The sequence below is a fragment of the Kryptolebias marmoratus genome, linkage group LG15, assembly GCF_001649575.2.
Source record: "Kryptolebias marmoratus isolate JLee-2015 linkage group LG15, ASM164957v2, whole genome shotgun sequence".
NCBI lineage: Eukaryota > Metazoa > Chordata > Actinopteri > Cyprinodontiformes > Rivulidae > Kryptolebias > Kryptolebias marmoratus.
Window position 1 is genome coordinate 24,004,440 of NC_051444.1, and position 12,413 is coordinate 24,016,852.

General features: G+C 40.1%; 1 protein-coding gene across 7 annotated transcripts in view; it reads left to right on the top strand.

Moving 5' to 3' along the window:
* The window catches only part of myo9aa (myosin IXAa), a 103,485-nt gene that overhangs the window by 54,913 nt on the left and 36,159 nt on the right, over window positions 1-12,413 (top strand). For 6 of the 7 annotated variants that reach the window (XM_037979797.1, XM_037979800.1, XM_037979796.1 and 3 more), the window contains 6 exons: window positions 662-715; window positions 3,035-3,132; window positions 4,701-4,827; window positions 4,969-5,058; window positions 8,514-8,630; window positions 8,854-8,988. In XM_037979797.1, coding sequence (XP_037835725.1) covers window positions 662-715; window positions 3,035-3,132; window positions 4,701-4,827; window positions 4,969-5,058; window positions 8,514-8,630; window positions 8,854-8,988 — 621 coding nt within the window. The remainder of the gene's footprint in view (window positions 1-661; window positions 716-3,034; window positions 3,133-4,700; window positions 4,828-4,968; window positions 5,059-8,513; window positions 8,631-8,853; window positions 8,989-12,413) is intronic. The other variant, XM_037979798.1, reaches the window with a different exon arrangement.

The window sequence follows — 12,413 nt, forward strand, 5'->3', positions numbered from 1 at the left end:
TTGAGGTCATCAGAGGTACAGCACAGGTTGAAGGACTGGGAGATAAAGTTAGAGAGGCCAGACTGAGATGGTTTGGACATGAGGAGAGGAGGGACAGTGGGGATATTGGTAGAAGGATGTTAGAGACAAAGAGGAGACATATGGATGCAGTTAGAGAGGACATGGAGGGAGTTGGACTGAGGACACAGAAGACAGAGTTAGATGGAGGAGGACGACTCGCCGTGGAGACCCCTGAAAAGGGAGCAGCTGAAAGGAAAAGATGATTCTCAAATCTCCAACTTCCACTGGTAATAAGTGGATCTTCTAAGTCCTAAAATGATGCTTTAATCTCCTTTATGGAATCCCCTTTCCTAACGAAGATAAAGCTAGTCTTATGTTGTGACTGATAAATAAGAATCTACGCTGCAAACCTAACTTTAACTCTTTAAAGGCTTCATCTGGTGTGTTTGTGTGTGTGTGTGCCTCTCCATCCCCTGAATATTTCACCCCCCCCCGACCCCGAGCTCCTGATCTTCACGTGTAACTTCAACGAACAGAAATGCTCAGCTTCCCGCTGCCGTTTGCCCGTGACGTGTTGAAATGTGAAAGTTTGTGTTTTCGCTCGAATGCTGCCGTCTCACCCTGACCTCGTCGCCTGTGAACTCTGCCCTGACGTTTCCAGATGAAAAAGACACCAAGGCAGCTGCACTGGGACAGTTACTATGAGAGCGAACCGGTCAGTATCTGTGCTCTGTGTCTCCACATTTATGGAGAAACGTAGATTTATTTGTCACCTTTCACGCAAAACCACCCCCTTTTTGTCGTTGTCGTTATGGGCACAGTTGCACACTCTTCCTTCCCTTTCCTTTTGCTCCTTTTTGGATATTTCCTGGTTTGGTTTAGCTGGCGTTCTATTTTAGCTGTTTGTTTGTGTTTCTCCCCTCTTGGGCTGCTTTTCTGAGTTATGCTGGTATGTTTAGTCACGTCCTGGTCACCGTAAACTGTCTGTGTTGTAGTTTTGATCATTGACCAGTTCAGCATTTCTACTCCTGATCTTCAATTTAAAGAAAAAAAAAAACAAAAAAGCTCAGGTTTATTAAAAGCCTATAGATTAACATAAGTTACTTTAAGACTGTTAAATGCACTGATATACTTAAAAGTCAGAGGATACATCTTGTTCACAGTCAGTGTCCCACTCCGCTGTAGAAATGCTGGACTGGAGGATGTCAATGATCAAGAAAGAGTTGTGGTGCTTTTGCTGCTAATAACACACAAAAACTCGTTTTGAAAAGTGCACTTGGATCCTGGTTTTATTGGGTTTTTTTCTTTTTCACTTTTTTCCTCCCACTTCAACATACTGTTAATGTGTTTTCGAGTTTCTAAAACTTTCCACATGATATTCAACCCTTACGGAAACACCACCTGAGCTTCACATGTGCAGAATCACATCTCTACATGTGAAAACATGTTAACATGTGAAACACGTGTTTTTTGTGTGTGATTACGTGAAAAACATTTTAAATCCAGGTACCCCTTTATATTAATTGTGCCTTTTATAGATTTATTCATGCCTTATAAACAGGTTATTCACACCTTTGTAAACACTTTATAAAGCATTAATAAATTGGATATAAAACACTGTTCATACATTGATGCAGGCTACTTTGACTCATTCAGGTGAGTGTCATTTTTTTTTTTAACTAAATAACATTATATGCCAAAACAAATTATATCTTTAAACATGCAGGTAACCTCCTGACATTTAAAATTTAAAATTGAAATTCTGAAGAACGATGGCAAACTATCAGGCAAGAAACAAGTCAGTATTGTTCTTTGTATTGGATGCACTGTAGCTGCTTATTTATTGCTTATCAAAGCCTAATTCATAATTTCATTATTATCTATTTAATAGTAGTTTATAAGGGCACCTTCACTGTAAAATGGGACTTCATATGCTTGTTTTGAAAGGGAATTTATAATATGAACAATGTTATTTGAGGAATATTACTGTGTAATATGGAATAAGTTCAACAGGGATTTATGTGTTTGAGGACTTCATGCTATTAGCCATTATTGAAACTTGTAAGAAGTGGAATCAGTTTTCTCCTAAAAGGAATTGGTTTAGATCTTCCTGCTGTGGAAGTGCAACAATCGAGTTCAGAATAAGGTAGTCAGAGTCCGGACAGAGAATGAATGAGATTGGGGAAAAAAAGGAGGTTTTATGTTTTTGGAGCGTTTTTCTCTCTGAGGCTTCAGTTTGAGATAATTATAGCAGCTCCAACAGCAGAGCTCACGATACTGATGCTTGAGGGGGTTTCATTAAAACAAACAAATCCAGATTCATTCACAGAACTGATTTTGTGTCATTTCTGTTAGAGGCTATATAGATGGCACAAATAATATTTAGTAAACCACATTATAATGATGCAGTTCAATCTGCTGTTTGTGAGATGTTTTTTATAAATGAATATGTTCGTATTGTTTCAGACATTTTCTGTTTCCAAACTTTACTCCTGTTAAATAAAAAGAAATCTCCCCCGTTTCTTCTCACTGCTATTTTAGCTCATCACCCGTCACTTAAACACAAACAAAGCCGTAAATTACCGCTCCTCTCCGCTCTTTTATTTTTATTTTTTTCCCCAGCTCGCCAGATTTCTGCGGACTGGTTTTAAAGAGGGCCAGAATTTTCACTCCGTGAGCAGAACCGTCGCCGCTCACGAGTCACTCTGCCCTTCAGGCGTCGCTTGTTTGACCCTCAGCTTCTTAAAGATAGCCTTTTTGTTTTATATTTTTTCCCTTCTCTTTAGTATGCATCATTTATTTTGACCACTTCATCCAACTCTGCTGTGTAAACTGAGAAACTATTTTCAGCATCTTTGCCAGACGTTCTGTAAACAGTGAAAACATTAAGGCGCAGTTTATGTCAACAGGCTTAAGGGAGTACTTCTAAACCTCTTTGCAACTTGTCATTAGGAGCCTCTGGCTTCCAGGCCGCTATGTAGGGTTGATAACGCCCGGGTTTTTTATTCATCTTATTTTTTTTTATTGTCCGCAGGACTGTTTCACTGTCGAAGGAGAGGACCTGAAGCACGACTTCGAGAGGCTTCAGTTGGCCATGGAGATGGTGGGGTTTCTTCCTGCCACGCGCAAACAGTGAGTGACGCACCAATGCTGGAACGTCTGTGGGATAAGATGTCCTTCTTCCACATTTAAATATACTATTACACCAATGCCAGCCTTGTAACGTGATCATTTAAATTAAATCTGTACCGTCAACATCTAAAATGATGGATGGGGCATCTCCACCTCCCTTTGTTTGTTTAAAATCCAAGCTGGGAGGATCAGGTTTACGGGCGCTGCCATGTTGGATTGTCGGAGCCAGCGTCTGCACACTAGGGATGTTGGGCTAAAAAGTCCCTCTTATAACACAAAATCCTGGAGGTTTTGAGGGATCAGAACATGAACTACTACTAAATGTAAATGCAGAAACCATGGTTCTCAAACTGAGGTATAAATACCACAGGTGGTACTCAGGATCTCTCTAGTGGTACTCAGAAGAATCTTTGGTGTCAACCATTTGCGAGCTGCACTACAAGATAATTAACCACCGTAAACCAAAGTGGGCTATAAAAAGAAATACTAGAAATGGCGAAACAAGAAGCCCTGTGGAAAATGGAGTGGACGCTGAGTTAGTGGCTACCAGTGAAGTCTCTACAGGACCTCCTTTCAACAACAGGAGCAAAACACTGAGGAAATTTGATCCAAGGTACCTCAGACGTGCATTGAGTTGTTGCAGGGTGGAGTCGTCAGCAGGCAAGGCATGGAGCCATCATATCTTAAACTACATGCTTCAAGCAGGCTTAGAGTTTGGCTGGTTTGCTCATTTACGTCACATACCGAGTTAAAATTATAAGCTTGTACTGCTGTTTTCTTTTTTTTTTATTACTTTCTGTTTATTGAGTTTTTTTTTTTTTTTAAACAATCACATACAAAATTCAGAACGGAAACAGACTGTCGACAAGAGAAAATACTCACATTCTGACTATATTAAACAGATTACAGGGTGAAAACCGTAAACAGGTATAATTTACATTTTTTGAGCAGTTTTAAATAAAAGAGGAGAGAGAGACCCGAATTATTCATCGCTGTCTAGAGATTTAGTCCATTTGCTCCATCTCTTTTTATAAAGGTCCGGTTGCAGTCTCAGCATGAACGTTAAGTTTTCCATTTTGTGGGTTTCTTCCACCAGTACCAGTCAGTCGTTTAGCGTTGGTGGGTCAGGTTGATTGTACTGCTGTTTTCTGAAGTGGCAGTCCTTATAAAAGCTTTGAGAACCCCTGTATTCGGATAAACGAACATGTGAACATACAGCAGCGAGGCAGGAACTATGGGAATCATTAGACGTTAACTCTTGAGGAATAAAAGGATCCGAGGTGTATTTTTATTTTTTTTAATCAACCAAAATTCCTATTAGTTTACATGGGCTTCACTTAAACATGTTGTACGTCTACAGTCTACAGGCAAGATGGCTGCCGCAACTAATCAGCCTTAGCCAACACAGAAAGTGGCCGAACCGCAGTCAGTTTTACAGAAACTAACTCTAAATTTGACCTGCTAGAACCATGCACAAAAAACACATTTTTAGCTTATGCAAGTAGCTTTAGAGATATTTGCTCAGTCTGCTTCCTCTACTGTTTTTTTATTGTTTATTTGTTGAACAGGATCTTTTCCCTGCTGTCGGCCATCCTTCACCTGGGGAACATCCGCTACAAGAGGAAGACCTACAGGGACGACTCCATAGACATCTGTAACCCAGAGGAGCTGCCTGTGGTCTCCGAGCTGCTGGAGGTACTGTTCAAACAATACTACGTCTTTCTTTTAGTCTCTTTTGTACAACAAATTGAATTTAGTCAGTGCTAAATCGTTTATGAAACTGTCAGGCTTTTCTTCTTTTAAGTCCTTGAAGTTTTTGCCCTCTGTCCTCACCAGGTCAAAGAGGAGATGCTGTTTGAAGCGCTGACAACCCGGAAGACGGTGACAGTGGGAGAGAGGCTGATTGTTCCCTACAAACTGTCCGAGGTGAGGCTGCGGCACGTCTTACTTTTCCAAATAAGAAAAAAAAATGATTTTGAGTTTTTGGGCCAGTTTTAAATTTATTCTCTTTAGCTGAAGAGCTTCGATGGGCCACTTGCGAACAAACGATGTTCCAGGGACTTTCTGAGGGAAACCGGGGACCTAATTTTGTCCCGGGAACTACAGAGCTTTAAGACCTTGTTCCCCTCTTTGCACCTGCACAACCACTCTGGACTTTTAGGGTTTGTAATAGCAGGATAGCAGTTAGTGCATGCAACATTCACTGACCTAAGGATAGCCTTTCCAGGTGACCTGAGCTTACACTGATGTAAAGCACACAAATGAAACCAAAGCAAACAGAACAGAGCTGTGGTTTCCAGCGTATTTGTGAGTGTGCGCAGTTTTGATGTTGCTGTTTGTATGTCGGTACTCATAAAACCTTTGGGTCATCATGTGGGTCATCCTAAGACGTACAAATATAATAAGCTCTTTGAAGGACATCTAATTCTGTCTCTGTGAACAGGGTTCATACAGATGCTGAAAATTAGTTATTCTTGATTCTTTGTTTCGTATTTGTAACGACCGTTAATAAAAGGTGCAGACTTAATAAGTGATGACTTTTTTTGTACTTGGTTGCATTTCCTTTAATTTTCCCCATTTCTGTAGTTATTATAAAACCCACTGTTTTTTTTAAGCAAAAAAACCCCAGATATCACATGACAGGGAATTGCCATTATGAGATTTTATCCACCAGTCCTTGGACGAGATGCAATGTGTGTATTATAGCGCCGTCCGTCTGTCCATCTGTTTGTAGACAATTTCTTGGATACCTCATGGGTCGGGGATAACCCCTACTGATTTCAAGGTCAAAGGTCAACATCACAGGTGAACCTTTTCCAAAAACCCTCGTCTGTGCTCCAACACTAGACGCACGTATTCAGGATTGTTGTGTGACTCAAGTGAAGTTGTTTTTCTGAAGCTCTTCTTGCACAGCTAAAGGCTCTCAGTCAGCTGTCTAATCGGGACTCTTCTGTCTGACCCAGCCATGTTTACGGGACAGCGTGCACCAGCACTGGATGTCCTCCCGCTTTTGTTTGCGACTCCCTCCGTCTGCGGCGCATCCACACACAACATGTTTAGTGAAAAAGAGGAAGGCATTTAAAGCTCGCCTCCCTGACGAGTTTTCACTGGGACCTCCGCTCTGAAGACAAAACAAGTCTGCGGACGAAAGCACGTTGTGGGAAAACATGACCAGAATAAAGTACGACCTGCACAGATCCTGTAAGAGCCTGACTAAACCTTCCAGCGCTCAAAGTCAAATGTTTTACCAGACTTAATGTGATTTGGGATTACATTTTACTGAAGCCGTTTCTGCAGCACTTAACCTCAGACTTTCCCAGAGTGTTAAATATTCCCACTGAACCTCACAACGACCTGCTGGATATTTAGGAGCCTTTTTTTTTTATTTTTATGAACAAACAGTGATTGTTTTGGTAGCACTCTGGGTGGTCTCCGTGTAAATATTGCTCCAACGGTCTCATCGCCCGTTAACTGACACGACGCAGTTGCAAACATGAAAGAAATCTGACAGATCCACGAGGCTTTTGGATGTTCTTAAACTAACTTCCTTCTAATAATGTGAAGCTTTTAGGTCATTAAACCACACTGCGGACGAGGGGGGTTAAAAAAAAAAAGAAATATCCGTCCTGACGCAATAAAGACGTAATTGGTGTGCCAAAAATACTCTGGTTAATTGTTTGGAGATGGATGAAGTTTAACGCGGGGTAGCTGCTCGGAGGGGGTTGTTTCTGAAGACTCTGGCTCTCCTGTGATGCAGAGAGGTCAGACCGTTTCCAGGAGATGTACGGTTTCATGTACAGCAGCAGTCTGGGAGAGGTTCGAGCGTTTCTGATGAGCTGGTTGGTTAAAGATGATATCAGCGGCTCAGAGACTTCCTGCTGTGACACGATGCCGCACGCCAGCAAGTCTGCACTGCTGCCATCTGTGTTGAATTCTCAATCTTGGGTACCTCAGTTTTTTCATCTGCTTGTGGGCTTTTTTTTTACATTTGGGGATGGGATTTATTGTCGAGTCAAAGTTTAAAAGCTTGATTCTCTGTTGAAACAATGCCTGTTTTGTTCAGATTTGAACATTTATGTTGATAGAAGTCACTTTTATTCTTTTAGTTCTTGTCTTCCTCCTTCGTTGGATTTCATTTTGGGTTTCTGCAAAAGTGCTCTGTTACAATTTTTGTCTATTAGGGACATATGTGACAGTAAACATGTGGAATAAAAGCCACAAAAGTGTCCAGTTTCAGCTAGAAGGATATTCATCTGGGTTTTTGCAGTGATTAGTGTACATACAGAAATGATTTTTCATTGCTCGGTGCCAAAAGGCAGAAGGCATGTGTTCATTTGTTTGTCTGTTAGCAAAATATCTCATAAACCACTGGACAGATTTCACTGAACCTCTGAGAAAGCAGTCACTGGATGTACCTCTGCAACAGATTGTCTTTTGGAGTCAATCCGAGTCAAGATGTCTGCCACAGCTAATCAAACTTAGGAAACACGAAAATGGCTTTAACACTGTCAGTTTTACAGATATGGAGCTAAACTGTAGTGTGGTAGTAGCTGAGAATCATCCCCAACACATAAAAAGTGATACAGCACCAACAGATTGTGACTTTTTTAACTTGTAAATATGACAGTTTAATGTATCTAAACATTACAATATGCTGGATTTTGGAAAAGAAAAAAAATGATTGAAGAATTTCGGCCCAATGCTTACAGTAGGATGGATGATAAGAGCAGGACGGTGGTCAGGATGTTTTGGACACTTTCTTGAATTTCTCTTAAAGCAAGTATTTTTGTAGTTGACTCATTTGTTGATGGACAATTTTACAAACCAAACACAAAGCATTCCTGCCATGAAAGCCACCACTACTGACTTGGGGGCCCTAGTTTCAAATCTAACAACACTGCTCTGACCACACACATGTCTGCCTTTTAATCAGCCATCAGGGATGATGTCAGTTATATTAAAAATTTGCTAAAATTGGCCTAATTTATCAGCCGACCGATCAGTCAGTTGACCTTTAATTTCACCTTGTGATTAACAAATTATGTAGCAACTCGGCTTCATACTCTTGCTTTTCAAATTTAGCTCCAGGTAAAGGCCTACGGAGCAGAATATTCCAAAGAAAATCAAACTTTCACGACTGCGTTTTGTTATGCCAGCCATCAGAAGTGCCTGAAGGTATATTTCTCTGCAAAAATGTCTTATTTTAATACATCAGGAACATTTTCAGACTGCAGCTTTAGGTGATCATGCTATCCACATCTATATGGAGAAGAGCAAGACAAAACCACCAGAATTTGCTTCATAGTTTACCTTTGTAATAGCAGTTCAGGTTGATTTGTTTTATTTTCGTAACTAATATGCTTGTTGTGTCCATGGTTCAGGCTGGTACGGTGCGAGACTCCATGGCCAAGTCCCTGTACAGCGCTCTGTTTGACTGGATCGTCTTCAGGATCAACCATGCTCTGCTCAACATCAAGGACCTGGAAGAGACCACCAAAGTAAAATCAGACACAACACATCAGCCACAGAAGCAGTCTCACTGCTGTGATTAAAACTTTCAAAATAAAAGCTGCTATTCTAATGATTTTCTGCTGACAAGATTGTTTGCCTTTCTGAAGCTTAAGTTAAAAGATGAGGGTTTCTTACACTCGAGGTCTCCATGTGCTCATGCATAAAATTGAAGACGTCTTCTGAATGTCTTTGTGTGGACGTTTTCTTCAGATTTTGTCCATCGGAGTTCTTGACATTTTCGGTTTCGAGGACTACGAGAACAACAGCTTCGAACAGTTCTGCATCAACTTCGCCAACGAGCGTCTTCAGCACTACTTCAACCAGCACATCTTCAAGCTTGAACAGGCGAGTTATTTTATCACCTAAGGAGGAAACTATTTTTTTTTTAATGTTGGAAACATCAAATAAATGCATGTCTACATTACACTTGTTGTGATTCCTGCTAAAATCCTTCAAATTTACTGTACCAGACAATGAACAAACATTACAGTGACTCTAAAACGGTGGAGGTGTCTTTAATCTCGTTGTGCAGCAGGTTTTGTAGTGAAGTTTAAGACCACCCAGCTGAAGATGTATGACTCCTAAATGAACTGATTAACTTCAAAGAACTTCTAAAGTCGCGATCTGTAAGATTTACCTGCGAGTTAAACCCCGTGTTTACCTTGACAGTGAATGAGTGGATGAATCAGTGGCCTGCCATTACATGTTTGGAGCAGGTTGAGAGCCCTCAGCCGTTTGTGAATTAATAACGCTCGAGCCCCTCAGTTATTCCAGTCCTCAGCCTTTTTTTTAGTGATGTGCCCCCTGTAAACATGTCTTTTCATCCAAGTACCCCCTAAGCAGCTCAAACTATTTGGTTTGTTTAAAAAAAACCGTGGTAAAACAGTACTGTGCCATCAGCAACGGATTTCTTAAACTTTGGAACTAACAAACAATAAATAATCATGAAGATAGAGTGCCTTAAAAAACGGAAACCACATAATTGTTTATCTATAAACATTTCTTTACAAAAGCCAAATGTTTACTAACCTAATGCAGTGGTTCCCAAAGATTTTCTTCTGGGCCCCCCCTATGGATTACAATAATATTTCACCCCCCCCCCCAAAAAAATAAATAAATAAAAAAAAAAATCAACTGGGCACACACATCGTTCAAACAGACATAAACACATATTTTGTTATCAAACTCCACTGATATTTATTTCACACTTCAGGTTGCAACAAAACAAACTACAAACCATCTTTACAGTGAAACACTTTTGTACTGTTTTTTTTTTTTTTCATTCATCCATCTCGCACCCCCCTCCAATGGCGCCCCACAGTTTGGGAACCACTGACCTAATGATTTTATTCTTCGGTGTTTCAGCAGCATTGCTGCTCTTTAACAGTGCTTTCATGGTAAATCAGATCATTTTAGATTAAGAAGAATAAAATTTGATAGGCTACAGATTTTAAAATTAAATTGATGGACTCCATCCATCCATCCATCCATGGCATCCTTACCTGATACTTCAACTAGTTTATCTCGATGTGGACAAGCAACAGCTCTACTCAGAGTCCCTCTCAGATAACCAAACTTCTCTAAGGGAGAGCCCAGCTGCCCTGCACAGAAAACTCATTTCAGCCACCTGTACCCAAAGTTCATGACCAATAGGTGCCAGCGGGAGCACATCATCCGTAAATAGCAGAGATGAAATCTTGAGACCACCGAACCGGACCCCCTCTGCCTCCTGGCTGCACAGAGAAATCCTGTCCATAAAAGCTATGAACAGAATCAGTGACAGTGGGCAGAGCCTGGTGAAGTCCAACTTTGACCTCGAAGCGGTCCGACTTACTCCCAGCAAGACACCGTTTGTATAAGAACTGATTGGCCCTTAGCAACGGACCCCCAATCCAGAGCACCCCTCACAGGGCCTTATTTTATATAATTTATATAAATCTATATTGTTATATATTAAGATTTAATATACAACTATTTAGAGTAGTTATGCATGGAGGCTATTTATCAGTTGCCGTTAAAAAATTTCAAGTACCCCTTGAATTGGCTTCAAGTATTGTCAATACATTGTGCAGACTTATATCCAAGCAATAATTATGTTTTTATGATTGTTTTTACATACGTTTGTTGCATTTAGAACCACATCAGCAAAGAGTCAAAATAAGCTGTTTTATGGCATGTTCACTTACATGACATTGACTTTTTCTGCAGGTCTGCAGGGCTAAGCTGTATCCAGCCAAATATTTAGATTTTACAGAAAGAGCTTAACATTTACATTTCTAGCAATAATACATGTTGTTTTATTAAAACATCTTATTTGATTTTAAAACTGTGCCAACAAACCAACGAGGGTAAACTAAAGAACTCTGAGAGGATGTGTGGAAAAGACTGGAGCCTCTGAGCACGAATCAGCGGCGATAAATTGTCCAAAAGCTGGTTTGCTCCATATTTCCAATAAAGCCTGCCTCACACCCTCAGATACAGTTACAGAATATTTCCATTCATCTGTCGACCTGTGACTCACTCTGGTGAATCACAGACGAGCTAAGTAGTTTGCTGAAGGGCACACCGATAGTCATTTTCAGGGAAATTAGCCTGATGTTATATATTTTTTATTTGTTTTGCTCTTTTTTTCAAACGGCCTCTCTGCCAGTAAATCACATTATAAAGCAAATATGAGAACATTAGCCTGATATATCATTTTAAACAGCATTATCGTGTTTGAAACTGGCCATTTAGTAGTTTCGTGCAGTTAGGGTTTGAAATTACAGCTCATTTCTTCTTCGTCAGCAGTGAACATTCATCGTTACAGCGTAGATAAACCTTTGTGCTGCAGTTCTTGGCTTGCACAAACACATCACACATAAAAACACACACTTTGGTGCACACATGTAACTCATTGTTGACACATCCCTTTATCTTAGTCTCGCTAAGCAGCCCATGATTACTGCCACATAAAACTAATAGGGATAATCCCGCTGTCAGGCCTGGAATATTTCTGTTGTTTCAGCATGGGTCTGGACTGAACGCCATCAACTAAACGGGAAATAATGTAGGGTTTAAAAATCGTTGGAATGAATGTGTCATTTAAAAACTCATTCTTTTAAACACAAAGCACATTTCAGTTTCATAAACTATAAACTGCAAAAAATAGCAGATTTTTAGCATTATATATACTAATCTCAATCTATTCAAACACTTAGCCGTTCCTGTTGTGCAACAAGGAGAACATGTTAGTTATCAGACAATTCATTCAGGTTTGAACTTATATTCAGCTAACTTTGTGTTGCAACAAAACTTATCTTGAGGCACTATACATACAAAATAAACAGGGCCAATTCATTTTGAATTACATGGAATCTGACTCGGTCCAGAACAGTCTGATCTGAATCCGTTCACACAGTCCTGTTCGGTTTGAGAAACGTCCAAATATCCAGATAAAGTGCGTACAGCATGTGAGAGAATGAATGTCAGAGCTGTTCACGTCACTGTTCGATGCGTGATGGTTTAGGAGTTTATTTGACAAAGGGGCAGTGCACATTAATTTATATAAATTCTCACTCTTGTCTCGCCTAAAGACACTAAGGAATCAAACCATGAGCCTCTGATTCAAAGATGACCTCCCTTTATTGAGTTATAAGTAAAGATTCATCATTGAAATCTATAAAATAAACATACCCCATAAACTGACAAATCAGCAGCAACTCATTTAACATAAAAAGTTAGTTAATGTTGACAGAGTTGATGATCAATAAGTAGTTTTCTCACGTTGG